The sequence below is a fragment of the Brachionichthys hirsutus genome, chromosome 17, assembly GCF_040956055.1.
Source record: "Brachionichthys hirsutus isolate HB-005 chromosome 17, CSIRO-AGI_Bhir_v1, whole genome shotgun sequence".
NCBI classification, from domain to species: domain Eukaryota; kingdom Metazoa; phylum Chordata; class Actinopteri; order Lophiiformes; family Brachionichthyidae; genus Brachionichthys; species Brachionichthys hirsutus.
This window is the reverse complement of record NC_090913.1, coordinates 4,215,686-4,239,369: the sequence shown is the minus strand read 5'-3', so window position 1 is coordinate 4,239,369 and position 23,684 is coordinate 4,215,686. Positions and strand designations below refer to the sequence as shown.

The 23,684-nt window shown below is 41.8% G+C and overlaps 2 protein-coding genes and 1 long non-coding RNA gene across 3 annotated transcripts; all 3 read right to left on the bottom strand.

The window, feature by feature from the left end:
* Positions 1-1,544: 1,544 nt before the first annotated feature.
* Positions 1,545-10,459, bottom strand: LOC137906278 (glycine receptor subunit beta-like). Its single transcript, XM_068750520.1, has 10 exons — positions 10,359-10,459; positions 9,760-9,866; positions 8,876-8,943; positions 7,765-7,991; positions 7,204-7,286; positions 6,544-6,681; positions 4,984-5,136; positions 3,600-3,748; positions 2,457-2,615; positions 1,545-1,835 (listed from the first exon to the last, which is right to left on the bottom strand). The coding sequence occupies exons 1-10, from the start codon at positions 10,457-10,459 to the stop codon at positions 1,545-1,547; spliced, it is 1,476 nt and encodes a 491-aa protein (XP_068606621.1).
* A 4,152-nt stretch (positions 10,460-14,611) lies between these two features.
* LOC137906277 (RNA-binding protein 20-like) lies at positions 14,612-19,924 on the bottom strand. Its single transcript, XM_068750519.1, has 13 exons — positions 19,884-19,924; positions 19,381-19,512; positions 19,191-19,232; positions 18,488-18,625; positions 18,172-18,321; positions 17,614-18,033; positions 17,100-17,528; positions 16,862-17,023; positions 16,119-16,332; positions 15,818-16,027; positions 15,206-15,334; positions 14,975-15,096; positions 14,612-14,859 (listed from the first exon to the last, which is right to left on the bottom strand). The coding sequence occupies exons 2-13, from the start codon at positions 19,471-19,473 to the stop codon at positions 14,803-14,805; spliced, it is 2,166 nt and encodes a 721-aa protein (XP_068606620.1). The 5' UTR covers positions 19,474-19,512; positions 19,884-19,924; the 3' UTR covers positions 14,612-14,802.
* Positions 19,925-22,838: 2,914 nt separating this feature from the next.
* Positions 22,839-23,322, bottom strand: LOC137906346 (uncharacterized). The gene is made up of 3 exons (XR_011105895.1): positions 23,261-23,322; positions 23,059-23,088; positions 22,839-22,888 (listed from the first exon to the last, which is right to left on the bottom strand). It is a non-coding gene; the product is annotated as an uncharacterized lncRNA (long non-coding RNA).
* Positions 23,323-23,684: the final 362 nt, after the last annotated feature.

Below are 23,684 nucleotides of genomic sequence, written 5' to 3'. Positions count from 1 at the left end.
CTCGTTGCTGGGCCTGAATAAAAGTGTCCACTGACCAGCAGGTGAGGGGCCGGAGAAAGGTCCTTCGTATTCGCAGTGGTGACAGGGTGATGGATGATGCAGCTCCTCTGTTCTGCTGCCCCGAGCTTTAGAAACTGACCAAAGGATTTACAGAAGGGCCGAGCATCTGCCTCGCTGCCTCACCTCTAGTTCCCAGCACACCATCAACCCAGGAAACCTTGCTGACCCCACAGCCACTCAGTCCAAGTCTCTTTCATGTATAACCCCTCCTTCCTGTGGGCTGTAGGAATCACGCCGTCATTTGTCATGGTGCAGTGGTCAGTGGTTTTTTCTTCTTCTTTAAAATAAAGATTATTGATAAAGCTTTCCCAAAATACATATTTAAACTTGTGTGAAAGTTGATTTATGGTGATGACAGTTCAAGAAACACTGTTGTACCAATTGGGATTCGGCAGCAGTTCTGCAGTCTTCTCTTAATAGCTGATCAATATAGCTCTCCTTTTTTATCATGTCCACTTGACCTTGTGAAGAACAACATCTGTCACTCAATGTATCGGCAATAAGGATGAAGAAGTAAGCTCCACAAAGAAGAGGAGAAAGTTGCTTGAGCTCTGCTGTAGTTTGATCACTGATGTGCAACTTATTTGGTTCCGCCAGATAAACTTTGAGATTTTGCAAACATGAGGCATTATTCTGTTTTTCTCTCCCTCATCCCAAATTGTTCTAAACTATATTGATTTAACATTCGCAATTACATATATAAAAAAATCCAGAATAGTTTTGAGCAGGGGTAGGCAAACCTTTTCATGATGCCAACCACTTTACAATATACTCAAGCCCAAAGTGCCAACATGTACTTCTTTAATAAAAGAATTTGTAATTTTTTTTTTTTTTTCAGTTTTTTTCAGTATTTAAACATGTTTACTTTACCAACTGGAACTTGGTTTACTCGCCATGATAACACCGCTGCTAGCTAGCCAACTGAACTCCCCATTAACATTTTATTTTCCTCAATTTCAATCATAAAAAATTTCATTATCACACAACATTAGGATGTTTCAATAAAACACACTGATAGGTTGCTTATTTTATCATAAATGCTCACCCTCTTCAAAGAGAAAGTGATTTTAACACAAGAATGATGAAAGCACAGATTTTGATTTGAAATGTTTTATTTATTGTCCAGTGCATTCATTCTATGCACACAATATAATTTTTTTCAAATTTAGTTATTATTGATCATTTTGGAGTCTGGTACATCCCAGCGAAAGCATTGATTTCTATGGACAGCATATTATTTCTAGCTACGAGCAAGGTTTAAAGTCACACATGCAGTGCCTGGACTTAAAGGGGCCCCAAATGTTTGTAGCGTTACTCCCAGAGATCCCAGTAGTATCTGAAGATTAGCAAACATAGCTCTGTAATACTGGACGTCCTAAATCTTTCCAGTACGTACATATATTAAGCATTTCAATTTGGTTTATGGTGACACATAACAGGATAAAAAGCTCTTCATTTGTAAACCTGGTCTCCTCCTCTCCTTCTCACAGATATACAGACCAGTAGACGACATTGAAGAAGAAGAAGGAGAATGGGAAGAGGGCTCTTGCGTAAAGGTCAATGCGCTTGGCGGCAGCAGGTATGACAGGTTTGGGTGGTGGAGGTTTCTTTTTGGCTTTGTTCTGATACTTGTGGCCCCCCGTCACTTCAATGGGCTTACCATAACAGTCAAAGTTGGAAAGTTCAAAGTCTCGAGGTAAAGATCCCACAATGCTGAAGTCATTGGCGCGGAGGTCCGACTTGGATGTGCAAACTTTCTTACGAGTTTCTACCACCTGTAAAAAGAACAGAGCCTGAATAAAGGGAAATGCAGCCTTTCATTTAACTTTGCTGGATTAAGCAAAGACATCTTCTAGTTATAATAATCTCTACAATAGCAACACTGAGAGGAATTATATTGATTGAGATAATAACAGAAGTATTGGTAATGTTAAATGTATTGATGATGATGGTGATGATGATGAAGATGTCAGAGGGAGTCCACCATCATCCCAGCTGTCGATCGTTCTACGGCAACCTGTGCGACGAGAAAGCACAAAGAACACTAACTGGAAGAAGTCCAGTTAGTGAAATGAACAAATGCGAGATGGATGCGTAGAGAAGAGGAAGAGGAGGGAAGAGGAGCCCTGTGTCTCCTCGCTATGCTACAGCAACATGACTAAAGAAGGTAGCCTTAACTATAACCTTGATTAAAAGGCATGTTTCAAGCCTACTCTTAGACGTCCGGAGGGTGTCCGCCCCTGGAATGAAACTGGAAGACGGTTCCTTGGGAGAAGAGCCTGATAGCGCTCTAACTACCATTCCTGATAGAGCTCTAACTCCCATTCTACATTCAGAGAATGATCTTACAATAATTTGATCTTAGAAAACATTACATTTATCCAACTTGTGTTTACCTGCAGAGTGTTGATATGCAACGGCGTTCCTCCTGTCCCATTCACTGTATTATTAGTTTTACTGGTTGACTTCTTCTCTTCTTTCTCTTTTAAAGCATTTTCCTTGGTGGCCATTTTGGCCTTCTCTTCTTCGATCAGTGTGGGACTGTTAAGTACCACCTAGAGGATGACAGAGGGGACAAATACAGAAGGAGATGGAAGGAGGAAGCAGGTAAATGCAATTAGCAGGTAATCATCATGATATATAACTAGTATATACTGTTAAGAAAATTTATTTGGTGAATTCAGCTTTAAGTATTTTTTGTAAAAGCTATGTAAATATTACTTATGTACAGAGTATAAAGTAATTTATAAATTACTAGATGAACTATCAGCAATATACATGTATTCAGTGTCATGTATTAATTTATTTCCAAAAGTATTTCTTCTTTAATGCATGACACCTTTCTTTTTTTGTCAAATATGTTTTATTGAAGAAAATTATCTTACAATGTAGGACAAGCAGCTCATAATAAGTTATTGCGTGGCTTTGTTTCATAGTTTGTGGGTGGTAGGCATTCTAGATATCCAAATATATGTGTATTTAAACACCTAAAGTCGAATGTAAACTCTTCTATTCCACATCCATTTGAGCTGCAGTGGTATAAACAGGAAGTAAAACAAGCGATTCCTTGTGGATAAAAATGTCTACAAAACGCAGTTGAGTAGCTGATTCATTGACCAGTCTTGACTTGCACATTCTATTATGCTATTTTTATACAGACACGGCTTCCTGTTACTTCAATACCACAGAAAACAGTTCTTATTCCTATTCCGATCCCTGTCATTTCGTTGTCAATTTACCATTTAAAAAGTTTCGACTGTTTTTTTTTTGTGGCCTTAGCCCCAATCTCTTTTTACCATTCGGGTGTTATAATTCACACCTGTAATGCATGTTGTACTGTATGAGCAAATACAGTATACTGTAGCAAATTAATGTTTTAAACAAAGTAATTATCATCAACCATTCTAGATCTCCTGATGATGAAAAAAACAGAACTTTGATGTTGCTTTCATTGTGAGCTCAGACTCTTTTCCGAAGGTAGACACACAAAATACAAACGCGTACTGTGAACGTGTACAGTATATGCACCAACAACTGACCTGTACCCCGGCGTATTCCACCAGGGATGAAAATCCAAAGAGCAAACAGGCAATGAGCCAAATATCAATGGCCTTCACATAGGACACCTTCGGTAGCTCTGATGCCAATAACATACTCTCACTGGACAAAGAGAGGACTGATAAAATACCTAGAAACACAGACGATGACACATGAATATGGGACTGTTTGGATCCATTTGACACCCAGTGACATCATCGGCAGCATCATCATCATCAACATCATACTCACCCCGCCTCTGCCTCCACCAACCTTATCCTAAGGCCCCTTCACAAATTCAGGCTCTACCCCTCACCGACACCGACATCTCGGCTTTTCAGGGGGGAGTCTCTTTTTACCTTATTATATCAAATGTCTCATTGCTTCTCTGTGGTCTCTCCTGATTGGAATGTTTATCGGTGTCCCCCCCCCCCCCCCCCCCCCACCCCCGAGACTGGAAGGTTCATTTCACTCTAAATTTTCCAACATTTGGCAATACAGTGGAATTTTAGTTATCGAACCTAATTCGTTCAATAAAACGAAACCAATCTGTTTGAAAGCCGAAGCTATATTTCTGATAAGAAATAATGGAAACTAGATGAATCTGTTCCTAAGCACCAGGTAAATTTCCATTTACATGCCTACAGTTATATTAATATGTAAAGACGTGTATCTAAACTACAGATAATACAAATAGTAGTAAAAAGAAAATCATAATAAAAGCAGATTTAACCCAATTCTGTATAATTTCCATACCTTCTTGGCTTCACTGTGATGACATACAGAATGTGGATGGATGTGAAGGGGGGTAAGTGGTATCCCCTTGAAAGGGAGTCCCCCTCCATAAAATGACTGGGTAACTGTCCTTCTGGGGTTTTTGGCCCCTTCTCTTTCTCTTTCGCTCAGAGGAATCTTCCTCTGCAGTTGCTACATCTAAATCTTCGCTTTCGCCATATTGCGCTGCAAAGATCCAAGGCAAGAACACTTATTTAATTTAATTAATTAACAGTTGTTCTCACTACTTTCCTCTTTTCTTTTCCGGTAGTATTACTGGTGCCTTTAAAGCGGAAAAAAACGCACATGTAAAGTGTAAAATCTGCTCAATACAAGACGTGTGTCTTTCTTTTATGGCAGATCGACTCGGGGAGACTCGACCTTTCTTGCACGTGTGTTCCTTTTGCCTCAGCTCGACTCGTGTGTTCAAAATCCGAAAATGTGTTCAACTGGAATTTTTTGGTCGAGTTGCTGACCGCTGAGTTGTTTGATAACCGCGGGTCCACTGTCCATCCCATCAGCCTCAAAATCGCAGATCATGTGCAACCACACCAGCTTAATTCCACCACATCCTCCCTGTATTGTCTTGTGAAGTGTTAAATATTTACTCACCCAATGGTACCCGGGCAGCTGAAGCATCGGGGTTGATCCAGAACGATAACCAAGACAACACAACAATCAATAGAGTTGGTGCATAAACTCCCATCAAGTAGAAGCCAACCTGCCGACGCAACGTGAAGATCACTTCCACGCAGGTATAGTATCCTAAAAAAGACAGAGAATGTGTATTTATGAATTACAACATTTACAGAACATGAAACAACCACTGTCTCAAGAACAGTCTGCTACATTGCACCTGTTTTCTTCCAGCTTTGTGTCCTTGCTTTGTTACCACCGCCAAGGAGGTTGTGTTTTCACCTGCGTCTGTCTGTCTGTCTGTCTCAACATCTCGGCTGATTATTCACCGATGTTTATGGAATTTGGCACAGTCATTTAGGGTGGGGACCTCTATCTTAACACCAAATGTCATCCGGATTGGATCCAGAATGTGGATACTGTCGGGATTCCGGATTTTCCCATTTACTTATAATTGAGGCTTTAAAAAAAAAAAATATATATATATATATCTTGTAAAATATGCATTCAATTCACTCACCAGAAATCAGAGTCATAAAGGGGTCCATTATGAACTATCATGCAAAACGTCTTCTGGATCAAATCCATAATGACATCAGGAAGAAATCTTAAATATTAGCATTAAAACCCCATTTGTGAGGGTTGCTATGGTGACCTTTGCTGCAGGTTGATTTCTGCCCTGCACAGCTGCGGAGGCATCGTTGAACTGAACGAGACACACCTGTTACACATCCCACCCAATCAGCTCCTGCCTCTTTGGACAGATGTCTGCCAGAACATCCTCTCTGTTCTGTCGGTACTTTCAGGTTCTCCCGTTCTATGTGTCATCCTGTATTCACTAGTTCTATCTTTAATATCTGATAAAACAGATCCAGTTGGAATTGGGTTAAATTTTCACAATAAGACAATTTGGTTTTTGGACACTTTGAATAATGCTCCTCCACAAAAGAGGTTCTGTTTCTGCCGCCTTTACCGAGACACTGTGGAATTAGTAGTGTACAAACAGATTTGTTGTCTCTTCAAGAGCTATGGATCTATATCCAGAAGAAACGACCATTACTGAAAGTGTGTAAACTAATAATAATATCCGTGTGCATCTAATTGCTAGATGTGAGTTTTTATGATTAAGGAATGTAAAAATATAGATCAAACAAATGTATGGACATTATTTTGGGTGTAAATCACAACTCTTTCATTTTATTTACCAAATCGTACATGCAATTAAAAACAAGATGGCAACGATAAAAAAAAATTAAATATAAGAAAGGTAATTATATACATATAAATAAGATTTCTGTGCACTCCTAGTATGTATGTACCTCATCTCCTTGGCCCTGGGCTCTTTCTAGTGCATGCGTGGAATTTAGGGTAACATTGACGCGACTGATTGGCTTTCACGTTCCCCTGGTCTAAATCCGGTTGAGCGCCTATGGGCCATTCTGTATCTGTGCATTTGATGCTGATCACTACGCCACACACTGTCCAGGAACTCACCTCTACCCTACATGCATTGTTGAATAACCAATGATGACTAACCTGTTCCCTGGTAGTACTTTGTGCAGTTTCCATATTTGATGTCTTCTTGTTTGATGTCAAACTGAGGAAGAGCAATCTCATCCATCTGAACTGGGTCAGACTGCCACATGAACACAAGATCACTGGTGGTATAGCCAACTAAAAACAACAAATGGAGTGTGTATTAATTATTAAACATTACATGAACTGGTTTTTATTTACGAGATCTTGTTCTCTGCAATTATCTCTGTTTTCCCCCCTTCTGGGAAAATGGGTGATGATTGTGATATACTGTAAATATACAATGTGCTTGGGAATATAATAATGTCATTGAAATGCAAGTTTAACTTTGGTAGGAATAGGCTACTGCTACTCAGGCTCAGCATGATTATAGACCAGGATGTTCACCTGGCACTGCATTAGTTCTGATCAGTTTAGTTTAGTTTAGTTAGGCCAATTTCACCAGAGCATTAGGTTTAGGGGGAAATCACTTTTTTTTTTAAAGGGCTAAAATCTTTTTTTGTTTAATTTAATCTTTGACTCATTTGTTTGATAATCTGAAACATTTATATGTGACAATGTAAACAACTAAACTAAATAAACACAACTAAGAAATTGGGATGGAAGCAAATAGTTTTTCACACCACTGTGTGTATATTATATATATGTGTGTGTACTCACAGCTCTCCAGCTGCATCTTACACAGCTGTGTATCCATTGGGAAGAGAGTAAGATCCAGTGGACAAGACAACGTTACTGACAGCCTAAACATAAAAATACACACAACCAAAAAATGGTGAAACTCACAGCGCCATTTGAAGAAAAAAAAAGAAGTTAACAATTTTAGAACCTACACATGTTATTATTTGAAATCTAAATATTTATTTGTCTTAAGTAATTTGCCAACATGGTAGTATTTTTCTTTGTATGGATACGAATCCTGTCGGCATGGTGGGGCAGTGGGTAACGTTGTTGCCTCGCAGCAAGGAGGTTCTGGGTTCAATCCCCTTGTGTGTGGAGTTTGTATGTTCTCTTTCTGTCTGCATGGATTCTCTCCGGGTTCTCTAGCACATCGGCTCTGAGCAGAGCCGTGACCCACAAGGCAGATAAGCGCTCGAAGATGAGACAATTGTGAACTCATCTTCTTGTGGAATTTTGGTATGATCCACATCACAATGTGTAAATCTAATTACGAGGTCTGTGTAGATTAAGATTATTGAATCGTTTATTTTGACCGCTTACCTCATACTGATCAAGACATCGCCATTTCTGAAGATGAAGAGCAGAATGTTATCCTGTGTGACATCGTGGAAGTTTGCATTTTTCTCATTGGCAAAGAAGAGGTCTGGTTTCCACAAGCACTGAAACATGTTGGGGTCAACAGTCAGGGCCTCACTCTTAAAGTCAGTCGGAAGTCGTAGACGTGGGTCGTTCCATCTTTGACGTAGAAATATGTTCACTCTGTAATCCTGCAGGGAGAGACATTGTCTTATTGCAAGTGTAGCCAGGTCTCCCGGCGCTGCTGCTATTCATCTGCTTCCTGCCAATATCACTGCCATTAATGCTTTTGTATTTATAGCTCTATAGGGAAATGGCCTCTTTCCTCAAATATACTAAAATAACCGTGTTTTCATCAAGATCAGAATCATGAGAAGGGCTGTTCAAAGGTGTCGGTCTGACATCCTAATTGTTTCAAACTTTTATCTCACTTATAATTGCCAAATAATTATTTATTCTTTATACGGTAACCACTTGTGAAGCAACAGCGCTTACCACTGTGCCAACGTGCTAGTATAGTAATAGTAATACGCACAGTAATACCTTGGCGTACGATTGTTCCGAGTACATGAGCAAATACTGCGAGCAAAATGTTTGCTTTAAAACACAAGCAACTTCCAGATGCTGCTGCTAAAGAGCCGAGCGCTGCGCCGCACTTTGCTCGTTCAGTGGCTGCACCTGTGAGTATTGCTTGTGATGGGTCCAAAGAAACGTTAGGATGGCAGTGAGCTGAAAAGACGCATGATGACGATGGGAGATGATGCATTAAATTATCCATCAACGTGACCGTGGTGTCCGCGTAAGTGATTTGGCTCGCCAGTATGAGCAGAGTACATCAACGATATGTACAATCCTCAAACAGAAGGTTGCTGTCAAGAACACAAAGCCTTCCAGAGGATTACAATTATATCTAAGTTTATGTAAGTGTATGTGTAATGGTACAAATACGGTATAAGGTGTCTCCGTAAAGGTAAAACTTATAGTTAAAACCACATTTTATATTTTACATTAACACTGCATATCATTTATTATATCATTTTGTGTGTGTGTGTGTGTGTGCGTGTGTGTGCATCACCATTGTTGTCTCCTGGATGGACCCAAAGCTGTTGATAAAGATGTTCACCCTGGACTCAACAGGGATGCCTGAAATACAAACATACATAAGAGAACCTTGAGGGAATATAAGGGCAACTTATATTACCGTATGGAGGGAAATATAAAACATAAGAGTACAAGTAACTCGTAGCAACACTTGAAAAGCGTTTACGTTCAGATTTGTTTGTGCCTGATGGAATTCCCAGATTCTTTTTTTTTTTTTTACTTTCATTGACAACCAATTCATTACTAACATCTTACTGAAAATGTAATGTTGACACTGACATTCTGATCGAAGCATACGTTTCTGACCCCTGAGTTATCGGTGTTATTCAGAATGGCTGCATGTGTGGCATCAGTAAGAGGGAGCGTGCATGTGCAGCAAGCAGTGCTGCAGTGTGTTGTGGAGCGACGTTTGGTCACACAGAATGAGGAAGACACAGCTGAAGCATTTTCCTTCGTTGTTTTGTGCACTTTGTCAGAAATGAGGCACATTTCTCTTTGGTTTACAGCGTTGTTGGGGGTTGAATTTGAGCTCCATTGCGGAACATTGCTTTATTTCTGGTCAACTGTGTTGTTGCTGCTATCGGCTGTCTCTGTCTTTGGGGAATCCGAATTTTATGATGACATTTTTGCATTACTTTCAACCCTTCCAAAAACAAAAAAGGAATTGGATCGTTATATGTGTCAAAACAGAATGCAATCATTTGTGACCAACCTGTGTGTACCCACAATGATTTTAATATGCTAATAAACCTGTGCATGCAAAACATTCTTACTTCCTGTAATGGTAAATGCATTCTTATTTGGAAGCTGACGCTATTGCACAGGCTTTCTCAGTCCATTTCTAGATTGTAGCATTACCTTGAAAGTTGGGTCTTATTCTCGGGTCATAACTGACCAACAGACGGTTCAAGATGTTGGAGGTGGAGTTAGCTGGAACTTGGGCCAAGTCTTCAGGAGACAACTGACTGTCAAACGAATAAATGTAGAATATCAGAAAACCAAGCGTTTATTTCGGGTCCATCGGCTGTGCCAGCTGCCATTGAGCGAGAGGCAGGGTCCGCTGCACTCCAGATGAAATTCGGTGGTGAGATAGAGGCCCCCACCCTACATGACTGTGTCAAATTCCATCAACATTGGTCAATAATCAACCGAGATATTGATGGACACATTTTGAAGCTTAATTGGCGCCAATGTTACAGAAAATGTCAAACTGATCCAGAATCCAGGATCTCTTCTGGATCATCACCAAGATGTAATCATCTGTTCCTGGTAACATTCCCAACCTTTCCTGAAATTGTTTTTATCAAGCTCCATCCAGAACCTTTTGACATATCTTGCTAACAGCCGGGCGGACAGAGAAGCGCCGGCGAAAACATAAACTCGGCGGTGAACGACCAGCAATAATGGAAACATTTTAAGAAAGTTTGTATTCCAAGAAAACGTGTATATTTACTTACGATGGACAGACAACTTGCTTCCCTTTCTTTCCTTTCTTTGTGGATTTCCCTTCTTTGGATGACGCCAGTTGCCAACAAGTCAGCAGCATCAACAGCAACATCACCAGCTTCAATCCAACAGTCATGGTGCCTAATAAAAAAAACGATTCATATAAAATGAATGCCTGCTCATGTGCTACATGCAAAACATAAATCATACCATAACAATGTTGCCAATCCATTTACCTTGATTTGGAAACTTTTATTATTTGGGATTACAGAAAACTACCTACTGTGGAGTAGATTTTTACCCATGAAGTAATTGCCTGCGCCTGTACGTATTCGGTTAGTATCCCTTCACACTATCTACTGCCCTTCGTGTGATCTCATTCTCTGATTTACTCCAGACACTCCCTGTGCCCTGCCTCCACAGATAGATAATGGGGACGCTGATCGTTACTGATGAGACCCACCACGGTTGTGTCATCTTCAAACTCTATGAAGAAGTTGGAGCTGTGGGTCGGTGTGAGGATATCTGCAAGTCCCCCCCCCCCCCAGTTCGCCGGGAGGGGGGAGAAGACTTCTGTGCTGGTGCACCGTTGTGTGCCTCAAAGCGAGCACAGAAGGCATTCAGCTCATTCTGCAGAGAGGCGGTGTTTGTCACAAGTCTGCGGTTCGCCACAGCAACCTCCAGTTTGGTCAGTGACTTAATTATGCTCAGACAAAGCACTACTGTAAATATCGTGAGTTCCTGTTTCACGGGGGCAGAGTGGTGGCTAATGTTCAGCATCAAACAGGAAGTTGTTGTTGAAAGGTCAACGCCGATGCACAAATCAAACACGGCAGTATTTACTCAAATGGGTTCCAGGACTGGTTTTGACTTGGCTCCACAGCAAAGCAGTTTAAACTAGATTTGGTACGCGAGTCTCATGTTAAGAACATTTAGCCTTTTTTTTAGCCTCTGAAATCCATGATCTAAATGTCCTATTTTGATTATTATTTATTTATTTTGATCATTTCAGGTAAGAGGGTGGTAAAAGTTACTCAACACTCCCAGACGTGTTAGTATGAATGACCTTGTCCTCGGAGCACAGCACCAGAGCATAAATCAGATTTTATCCTCAGTAAATGTAAAACAGAAAGCTCTGATTTTCACTGCAGGGATTTGACGCCACCTCTGTGATATTAAATTGCATTTTACAAAGGTTCAACCTTGACTATTGATCCTCTATTAAAAAATGACTAGATGACCTCTAAGGATATTGTGCATTTAGATTGCATGACCCCAACTTGCAGAATCGTAGTGCGAGAAGCTATTGGGATAGAGAGAGAGGCAAAGCGATAGTGTGTGTGGGAAGGGAGGGAGGGGGGGGGGGGGGGGGGGGGGGGGACTGCAGTATTAGAATACACTGTTAAAATGTGATGACACAGCTTAATGAAACCTTGTGGCTCAAACAGGACAACTCACTCTAATGAATGCTTTGCACCAATCACACACGTGCATTTAAGGATAAGGCAGCAGCATAACACCTGCTTTATAAGGTTATCCTCTCTAGTCTGTGGTGACAAGAACTATTACTCCCGTTTTGCTCTTTTTCGCTGTCACGCTCACATGCATCCGTATTTTGTCCGATGCCTCCAACTTCCAAAAGCACCACAAGAAAGAAAGAAAGGAATATAGGTCTTTGGTTCTTACCTCTAGTGCGTCAGTGCTGCTGCATTGCAAAGATCCAGTGTGTTTTTGTTTTTTCTTCCCACTGAGATGCTGTCCTGGCTTACAGCCCCACTGTAATTCATTGCCTCTCTGCCTCTCTCTCTTTCTCGCTCTGCCCCACTGCCCCCCCTCTCTTTATCTCTCCTGTGTGTGATCACTTATCTGCACTGCACTTTCAGCATTTTCTAAGTTCCTACTGTCTGCCTTGGAGGAAGCAGCACAGCCAGGGCGGCTGTGGCTCAGTTACTAGAGTGGGTCGTCCAGTGATCAGAAAGTCGGTGGTTTGATTCCCAGCTCTGACTGTCCGCATGTCGAAGTGTCCTTGGGCAAGACACTGAACCCCAAATTGCTCCCAGTGGGTCTGGAAGCACCTGGCATGGCAGCGGTCGCCCACTGGCGTGTGAATGTGTGTGTGTGAATGGGTGAATGTGAGGCCTAATGTAAAGCGCTTTATGCAGTCCATTTACCATTACAGTTTAGTTACTGTCTTCACGGCTTCTCAAGAAAACCATTCATGTCTTCTTTATGAGATTTCTTTTTAACAGATATGCACTAATGCAAAATAATAAACAATATTAGATTAATGAAATACAGAATTTCAGTTACTGAACAAAGCAATATTGATGAAAATATTAAAAGGATGGCATCTATTAACAGTTCTCCTGCTTTAGACTCACAACTGACTGTATTCGCATAAGCAGGACTCTTTGTTTGCCTTCATTGAAGACACTGACAAAAGGTTGTCCTCTTTACTGTTTGGTCCACTCTGTGATGCTTGAGAGCCTTCAGAGGTTGCAATCAGGAAAGTAAAAACCCCGCAAAGCTGTGGGGCCGGACAATGTTCCCCCCTCCACCCTCAAACACTGTGCCAGTGAGCTGACTCCTGTCTTCATGGACATTCTTAACACCTCCCTGGAGTCCTGTCATGTGCCAGCCTGCTTCAAGTTCACTGTTCCTGTCCCCAAGAAGCCAAGGATCGCAGGACTTAATGACTACACACCGGTGGCGCTGACATCTGTAGTCTTTTGAGCGCCTGGTCCTCCACCACCTTAAGACCCTCACCGCGCCCCTCCTGGACCCGCTGCAGTTCGCCTATAGAGAAAACAGGACTGTAGACGATGCATTCAATCTGGCCCTCCACTTCATCCTGCAGCATCTGGACTCCCCAGGAACCTACGCCAGGATCATGTTTGTGGACTTCAGCTCTGCATTCAACACCATCCTCCCGGAACTGCTCCAGGTCAACGTGGCCGACTCCGTCTGCAGGTGGATCACTGACTTCCCGATGGATCGGAGGCAGCATGTGCACCCGGGACTATGGTATCGGACACTCGGATTATCAGCACCGGATGCCCCCTGAGCTGTGTACTTTGTACATGTATCTAGGAACCGGAGTACATGCAGGTCAGATCACAGTCAACCCTCTCCCCTCAGGCAGGAGGATACGGTCCATCCGGACCAGAACCCCCCACCAGGAGAACAGCTTCTTCCCCTCAGCTGTAGGACTCACAAACACTTAATAATTCTGTATCGGACCCATGAACAGTTTATAACCGGCAACTTGCACTGCTCTATTTGTACTGGCTAAAATGTCATCACCAGAACCTCAATAACCCCCAAAAGTTGTGGAAGACTATTAAATCACTAGATGGAGTTATAAACAATTGAAAAATTCCACATTGAATTATAAAGTCATTTCTGATGGCTCAATGATTCTCAACTGCTTTTTGCAGGCATTTTATTGCTCCAGATTTTGTGTTCAATTCCACTTGGTTATGGGATGATAACATAATCAATACATGGATGTGATCAGCCTGTGGCGCTGCTGAGCTGTCCTAGGTCGCTGAAACAAATTTCATGCATTACATTGGGCACATGGGCTAAGGTGCGCGAGCAAGCCATTTCTCCGTGCCCATCCTCAATCCCCATGTCATTCAACTACCCAAGAGCAGCTCCTCACACTCTGGACCATACTATGTTGACTAAGGTTAGCAAATATCAACAGAAAGTGCATTCTTGTTTTCTCGTCACTAGACAATCTGGGAGTCTTAATCAAGATGTTACAAAGCAGGAGAAGATACTTAAACGGCCTTCAGGGCTAATACTTTAACCTTATTTTCTTTTCAGCAATCCGGGTTTGTCAATGAAAACTGAAATCTTCAACACACTGAGGGCTGGCATCAGTGAATGCGTCATCCATAAACAGCCTACATTCTCTGGCCACTAGGTTGGGCATCGTTCTGCACCAGGAAGAACCCAAGGCCCACATATCTTCCCACTCCAACGGATATGAACGCGAGACATGTCATTACCGGTATCTCCTTTATCACACATCCAGGACCAGCACATGTTTTTATATCAGATATTTAATGTAGATCCAGAAAGTATTTCAAATACCGGCAGAAAGTGGCAGGTTTTTCCATTTTATTACCACCTAAGTTTAAAACCTGAAATAAACTGACTAACAGCACGTTTGTCAAACACACAGCTAGAAACCTTTAAACTGCAGATGGGCTGATTTCAGATATTTACTTTGTGGATAAGGAATAAAAAAAATAAATGAGGTAAAACAAAAACTTTATTTTTCCACCATTTAAATTCCATTGTTTACAGTTTTTTCTGCATTTTCGTGTTCCTCGTAATACACATGAAAAATTAATATGACGTGTTCAAAAGGAGAGCGACAGGCCATAAGACAATTCACACCAATCAAGTAAGAATGTGGACGTTTAAATGGAAAGGAAGGAGGAGTTAGCTCGGGTTAGCTGTGGGAGACGGATTCACCAAACTCTCGGTCTGCAGGTATTTCTAGAAGAAGAATAGAACACTGGATTAGATTGGAACATTTAGGCTTTACTGTGACTTATAAAGGGTCAGGATAAAAGGAGGTATTCCCCCCATTTGGTTTGTGCTGGTTGCCTACCTGTACGCTGTTATAGTGTTTGAGGGATTTGCAGTGGTTGATCTCTGCCTCTTTGGATCCGGTAAAGAACCTATTACATGGCTTACAGAGGAAGCCTATCTTTGGGACCAAGAACTCCATACCTGTAAAAATAAGACACACACACCACATACTTCAGGTCGACTTCTAACACAATATGACTTACCATAAGAACAACCCAACAAATACTAAGAACACTGCCTCGAGTCTTACCAACGGGGCTGTTGGGGTCAAAAGGAGGGAGCTCTTCACTCTTGGGAATTTCCATCTTCGTCTTAGTCTTCACACTCTGCTCCTCCTCCTCCTCAGTGTGTGTTTGGCTTTCAGACATTCCCTGCTTTCCTGTGAGAGATAGACATTTGAATCTTGAATAGAACGCATAGAAAAACACCTCTGGCTTCGCATTAAAAAAATAAACTTTATGGGAGAATGTGTGAATCTGTACGTAAACGATGAGGTGGTGAAGCTGGAATAGAAAAACAATGCCCCACACGCTGCATCTAACTTTCATGGAGCAGGAAATTAACCAGGCTCAAATAATTCAAAAGCTTTCATTTTTTTTTGGACAAATCTAAATCTCAATTCAACACATTAAGTTACTTCTTCTGCCAGGGACAAGGAATGCAAATTAGCAATGGCTTGCAGTCCGATATAGAATGCATCAGTTTTATTTTAAATGTTCCATCCGGTCAAATAAGCGAATGAAATCAAAAATAAGAAAATCATTCATCCAAACGTTTCTAATTCCCAGATGCAAACGACGACGTTCCGGTAATAACTACCTGCGTGACTAGTACCACCCAAACTAAATAAAGTCTCTCGTACCTGTCTCTACAACAGGAGTCATCTCTTTGTTGTCTTCCTCTTCTATCTTCTGGTGTTCTTCATTTCTGTCCGACACTTCCTCCTCCTCCTTAGACTGACTGAGGATAAGGTCCTCGTCTTTCTCATCTTCACCACTCTTTGTAATCGGTACACTTCCTGCTACGCTGTTTGAGGAGTCATCTGCATCACAAGCAGGCGTGGGAAGTGCTTCTGATCAAAGACAGATTTCACAACATTAATAATCACATTATCTGACACTGAATAAAATGCAGAAATCTCTCAAAATGACGTGAGCTTGCACCTGACTCTGGTGCCTCTGGCTCCTGTGTTTGGCTGGGGCAAGAGTCCACCGGCGCAGGAGATGCTGCAGCAGCGAGGGTCACGTCTGATGACATCACACTCTCATCTGCTGCCACATCTTCGGACACACCTTTGGATTGGTCGTCATCAGATATTACCAGGACTGGTGCAGCCTCTGGCATTTCTGTTTCAGCAGCAACCTCCATGGTCGCCTCCTAGACACATGAAAGGACGGCCGTGTCATTACAATATGACAGCTAGAACGCACTCAGAGAGCACCTCTTGGCCAACATCATTTTATTTTATTTTGACATATTTATCAGTGATTTTTGAGGTACTGAATCTATTTATATTGGATATAGTACTGTACAAAAGTCGTCAGCGTGTGAAAAGAAATGCCATAAAATCAGTAAAAAATATATATAAATTTTAATTATTGATATTTATGAATCAATAAAGTGAAATGTCAGTTAAAGGAAGAAAAATCTATGTCAAATCAATAATTGGTGTGACCGCCCTTTGCCTTCAAAACAAATTCTTGCAGGTAAAGTTGCACAATTCTGTAGGATCACGGCAAAGCGCACGAAAAAACGATTACACACACACTCATGAAAACATTATACATTAATCGTACTACATACTGAAACAAGCCAAAGTGGGAGAACGCATGAACCTCCCTTGGTCAAAGTCTCAGTTACGCTGCTAACCAAGTACAGAAACGTATGTACAAAAGCTGCAATGTACCCTTGGAGCTTCCTGTGGGACACAAGTCAGATCATCGCTCTCTGTGGTTTCCATGGGAACGGAGGGTGGAGGAGAGCAAGGAAGGTCGGTCACATCGCCCACTTCATCCACCGTCACAAAGTCGCTCATGTTGAAGGGGAACTCCTCCGTCTCCTCCGGCCCCTGACAGCACAGCAAGACAACATCAGCTGCGGACCAGAGAGTTTCAGAACCGGCTCAACTCGTTGCGTTTTCTCACCATGTTGGGCTTCGCTTTGGATCTTTCTCCCCTCTGCTTGTGTCCCTCCAATCTGTGAGATGCCCTCAACCCTGACAAAGATTCTCCACACGCCCTCTTCCTCTCTCTTTCCCTCTTCACCAAATGCCTTCTTTCCTCTTCCCTTTTCTCTCTCCTGGCTCTATCCTTGCGTTCCCTCTCCTTCTTGGCCCTCCCCAGCCTCTCTCTCACCTCCCTCTGTTTCTGCTCCCTGTCTTGCTTCTTCATCTCCTCCTCCGCCGTGTCATTTTTGGCTGGCTCTGCCGTCTCTGCTACTTTTTTCTCGCCCTGCTCTGTCACCATTCGCGTTTCCTCCCCTTCATCAGGAGGAGAATCTGCTGTTGTATTCGAATTGCCGGCGCTTCCTGGTAAACAAACTGCTTGTGGAGTGTCGAACGCCTCTTGAGTCACCTGGAAAATGAATGATCACATAGAAGATGTCAGAGTTCCAGAATGCAACAACAGAAGCACGCAGAGATTGGAAAGATATTCTTACCTTCGGGAACTCTGGCATGGTTGATTCTGGAGAAGCTGCTTTGTCATCAGCTTGAGATACGTTCGTCTCTTCACCAGCAGGCGGCTGCTCATGTCCTGCATTGGGTTCACTGATGTCTTCCTTCCCTTCTGGTGTCTCTGTTAAATTTTCAGTGGTATCCATCATTTCTGTCTCAAAGCCTGGTTCAGTCTTAGCATGCGGCTCAGCTGGGGAGTCAGAACTCTCATCATTTTTGTCCTTGCTCCCGCTTCGCCCGAGAGTGTCGTCTTTGCCGGATGTTATTTCTGTGTTTTTAATTTCCTCATCCTTCCCTTCACTGGATTTTTCCATCTCCTCCAATGAAGGTTCAGAACTCTTTTCCCGTGTTGTCCGCTCTTCATTGGCCCCAGTATTGCTACCTTTGTCATTTGCAGTTGTGTCCTGTGACACACAAGTGTTTGAAACAAGGTGAACATGTGATCCATTTTATGTCATTCAAGGATCAACGCATATAAAAGAAAGTCAAATAACTCTTAACCCCCCCGGCGCAGTGGTTAGTAAGTCATTAAAGTTACTGACCTTAGATGAAGCGACTTTACTCTGGATTTGGACTTTGGGGTCAGTTTTTCGTGAGAACATCAGGGGGTTGTTGTGGATGATGCATGGGAAGGTCTTGAAGCGCTTGTAAACAGAGAGGGCCACGGCTGCGGTTGCCATCTCACAAATGACCTGAGTACCAGAAACACGACAGGCGAACAGAACGTGAGAAAAAGATGCAAGCACTATATGACAGATATGAAGAGAATGTTTTTAAACCCAAGACGTCGATAAGAATTAAAGCACACATATCTAGGATTAATTGCATGTTTGCATCGGCACAAAAGAGCAGCCTCACCACACTGTTGAGCACGAGCGTCTTGATGACGGTACCGAATCGTCGTACAAGTTTCTGGACCTCGGCGGAACCGGTCGGCGTGCTGGGAACATTATTGATCACCACCAGACTGTTCCAGCCTACTGGGACAGCGCTCTCCTGCGGGATGTAAAGGACACAATAATTACACAATGACCAGGCTCATGCAACTGCAGGGCTAGGAAATACAATGGCATCACGTCTTACTGTTACCTGTAACTTTATTTAGTCAAAGTCAAACTCACAGCATTCTGAAAAGCACCTCTTAGTGATGTGAAGAACTGAAACAAAAAATGCTTTCACTGTGGTACACAGTTCAAGGGAGTCTTCCCCATACAATTATTAGGAACGTCCTGGTGAAATAAAGGTTAACTACGACTGTACTTTTGGCTTGTCCCATGAACTCACTGGTGAAGCAAAGTGTGCAGAGTGAACAAGTGCGGGTGCAGCACAAGTGTAGGTGTGTACCAGTCTATAAAATTCAGTCACACTTACATGTTCTTAATTGATCTTTTTTATACTCCCTACGTTGATAGTTTATATTTTGGTATTTGCTGAATTTCACATTTTCATTACCGGTAAGCTTCTAAATAGGATCTTTTTTTTTTTACTAATATTTAGACTTTATTATTTCTCCTTTGAAATAATTCTGATATAACCAAAGACCAAACAATAAAATACTCACTAATGGATCCACAGATCCGACCAGAAGATTGTATAGAGCCACCTGGGAAAATAGATTCATGATCAAGGATCAATGTTCAACATAAAATAGAAAACAAACACTAAACAAAATTACAGAAAGAATACAAAAGTAGCAACAGAAAGTAAAAAGGTTCCATGCTGTGTAGAGGAAGGCTCAATGAGAATCCTACCGGTGTAGTGAAACCAACGGACTGTTTGACATGGATCATCTTCAGCTCATAGTCGTTAATCTTCATGGGGGTAACACTGTTGACTTTCACCATTCCCTCAGCAGCCTCTACATTACAGACTGAAACAAGGACCTGCAGAACAAAAGATCCTCCTATTATTGCAACAATCATCCAAAGGCAGTAAGAAACTAACCAAAAATTAATGGCAAGACTTCTATTCATTTGGCAGACCATTTAACAGTCAGTTGTTTTTCCATAATCTGGTATGTACAGTGGAACCTCGGTTCTCGAATGACTCGGTAGTCCAACAGCTCGTTTTTTGACCAAAATAATGGAGTTTAAAATGCCTTGGAAGTCGAACAGATGTTCGGAGTTCGTACACACGAGTGGAGCCGAGGCGAGCCGAAGACAGGCAAAAGAAGGCGGAGTCTACCTGTCGTAGGAGAATGACTGCTAATTTTTTCGGAATTTGTTTTTCCACATTTAAGTGTCTGTTCACAAACCTTTCCAATTTCTCTTGCCAGTATGATGTCGCTGGGAGCTCCGAAGGGCTGAACCAGCTCGATGATGTCACTTTCTGACCAACCGCTTTCAGGAAGTCCTGTGACCAACACTATGCCTTTCTGTGGAAGGAACAATTATGGGTAATCAATAACACACACAATTACACATGATTGAGTTTGTTGTGTGCGCAAATAATTAAAAACGGCAAATACATTGACCAACCTTTTCACAATGTTGTAATTTAGATGTCACGATAGTGGGACGGGTATGCACCTCATCAGATGTTCCCCCTTCAGCCTCCCCTCCTGCAGTGAGTAGTTGGAGTGGGAAGATGTGTGGGCCCAAAGTGCAAATAGAGCTACTGTTAGTACAACACTGAAACACCATTCCACGAGTACAGCATCAAATAAACCCGTCGACACGACCTTCACTTACTGGTTTATTTTGCCATAAATAATCAAATATAGTGGAGATATTAATATTATAAGTTGATGCACTCATATCTTAACAATGACCGGTTTATAAAACGAACTAATTTCTCTTGAGTGTATTTCAGTGTCCCAACAGTTTGGTCCTACCATAGTCTTCCTCAGGAGCAGCTTTGTCCTGTCCAGGACTTGGTTTGCTGGGAAAACAGATTTAGTTTAGTCATAGCAGCGTGAGCGTGCAGAATATCGGCTTGTAAAACAATGAGAAGGGCGACAGACCTGCTGGGAGCATCTGAAGGAGTCCCTGATTCAGGTTTCTATTGTGAGCAAAGGACATGTTTCATATGAGATTCAAATGACACACGTACAGTCCAAATAATTACGTGGCAACATCCTGTGTTTCAATTAATCTCTAAACGAATAACTGCTTCTTCTGACATCGAATATCATCTCAATACTTTAAACAATGCAGCAAATAAAAGTTTGTTTGTGAAAGCGTATCGTGTTCTATAAATCACAGGCGTTCAACATGTTTCAGAATGCCTCTACTTTCCTTGGCTGCCGAAACAGAGATTTGTTGGCCTCTAATGGAAAGATTTGTGGCTTTAGCCAGAGCCTGAGCATGGCCAGCCATCAGCATGCATACAGATGCCTGCAATAAAGAAAGTAAAAGGTAAAAGATGCGGATGTCAGTCAAAATCAGTTTTTATGCGGATTGGCTGTCATTGCATTTGGGCTTGTTTAGCACAAGCTGATGGGCTCCCATTGTTGTTGGGAGGGACCCAGTCGCGAGTGCAGCCACAGCCAACATTAGCAACGAAGGCGTTAGTAATTTAGCAAGCCATAGCAGAGCTTTTCCCCCCGATTTTTTAGTATCTTGACAGTAATAATATATGTGTATCATTCAATCAGTTGTTCTCAAACAGCAGTTAAACATTAGGAAGCACCTTTTGCCCGAAGCCCTTCTTGCTCTCTTCCTCAGAGCATGGCATCAGAATCACTTTGTTGATTTTGCCAAAGGACCCGACCACGTCTGTAACTTCTTGTTCTGATGCATCATCTGGGATGCCTGTTAGATACACCAAACGATCTGCAGAAAAGGAGTCCTGGGATGTGGGAGCCACCATTTTCTTTTTTTTCTTGGCTGGTGGAGGCTTGGCAGACTAGAAACCAACAGCAAAGGGTTTGGGTCAGTTTCAGTCAGCCAGAGGAAAATCAAGACAAGGCAGTACTACTTTTATTAAGTCCTAAACTGTAAAAGTAATTATTTACAAAATTGACAAATTGAAAATTAAACAAGAAAATTGTAAATAAGACATGTGCATTGGCAAAATGGCTACCGTCTAGGTTCTGTGTAGTGAAACAAAAACAAAAGAAAATTCCGTAGTTTGAGGCGTCGTGCTTCACCTTTCCAATCACGTTCTTTAAAATCTTTGATGAAGTGTATGTGGAGTTGATGGAAATTGAAATAAAGTCTCTAAACTATTCATATTTTTGCATAATCCTGCCCAAGATCAATAAGCTATTACCAGGAAAACGTTCAATATCAAGGAACTACATCTCAAAATGCCAGCATGCAATAACAAGCTCCACATTATCGCTGCCAAGGACCTTGGCTTTTTTGGGGGTTGATTTATCTATTAGCGGGATAAAGATAAAATTCTAACAACTTGGTGAGAGGGTTTATGGAAAACGTAGGAAAGAACAACCTAGTTGTCAAATTATGGCTAAATCTGGTCCAATCTTTGTCGTTTCCTCCGCCAAGGAGGTTACGTTTCATAGAAAGATTTAAAAACCTAGAGACAACAAAAGATAACACCTACAGTGTCAGCAGCCTTCACATTGGCCATTTTAGTAGTCTTCAATCCAGTCTTTGTCACGGTTTTGACAATTTTTGTTGAGGGCTGAAGTCCATGTTTAGCGCTGTGACCCACTTTCGAAGGCGGCGGATGTCGGATGGACAATTTGGTTGAATCATCATGTGAACGCTTCAGACTGCGTGAGGAACCCCCTATAAATATACAAAGAAAGGAGGACAGCAGTAAATTTAATACAAGACAGCGGTGAGGCCAGCCACGATGTACGGCTTAGAAACAGTGGCTCTGGGGAAAATACAGGATGCGGAGCTCGAAGTTTCCAGTGCAGCGTGTCATTCCTATACATGCGTGTGTACTGATCTGTAAGTTCTTGAAGAAGGGAGTAATAGCTGCGTGAGCATTCACTGCAGCCCGATGCTCACCCACCCAATGTAATTTCATTGTACCGTACTTGTACTGTGCTGGCAATGACAACAAAGTCTGTACCGTACCTTCAAACTCAAATCATTATGTATGCTTTATATTTCCCTTCTTTGTGTCCACTGTCAAGCGTGCGTTTTACCTGTGTCGCGTTGGTAGCGAGGGTGATCATGAGGTGCGGAAGACTTCACAGGTGGCTTAGGGCGTTGGGGTCCCACCCTTTGTTTGCTGTGAGGAGGACTTGGGGAACGGGAACAAGACAGGGATCGAGACGCTGAATGTGATGGAGAGCGATCCGTAGGATGCTTCACAGCCTGGTGGCCATGTTGTCCCCGCCGACTGATAAAATACAACATTCATTTAGGATAGAAAAAAATGATGCAGACAGCTCACAAATGATGATGGGTAGCTCATGTGCGTTACCCTGATAATTTTGACTTTTCCCATCTTTGCAATCTAATTTTGTATAATCAATAAAACTGCTAATTGAAAACCAGAGTCCAACTGACCTTGGTAGATTTGGTTTCCAGTCAGGGTGCCTTTAGAAAGACATATTAGAAGATGTCAACAATGTAAATAGTAGAACAAATACCAGTCGTGCGTGTTTGTTTCAAATTTAATACAGTTTCTTTTTTTTAGAATGTTTAGCTGATAATAACAGACAAATTACACTGAAGATGCTTTAGCATTGTACATTAAAAATGCCCTCACTTGTTGCGCAGATCTCTGCAGGCAGCCGTGTGGTTGACTGTGTTAATATGATCAACCCAATCCTGTAGAAAAACAGCACATGGTAAAATAAGTCATCAAAAACAAATGCAAGACATTAAAACAGACATCTATAGTGAAGGACATTACCGAGACAAAACCTCCAAAAGTGGATTTTTGTCCCCTGAAGTTACTTGTGATTGGATCACTCTTGGTAGGCAGAAACACAATATGATGTTTTGTGTTGCTCTTTAGTATTAATAATTTACACTGTAGAGAGAAGTTTTAGTATTTTTGCTGCAAATATTGTCATTTAACATACCGCTACCAATATTCTATTAAAGAGAAATGAATGCACCATTATCTTCTCATTCACCAATCTATGGAACTCCTTTTACAGCCTCTGCTATTTAACAATTTAGTTAAA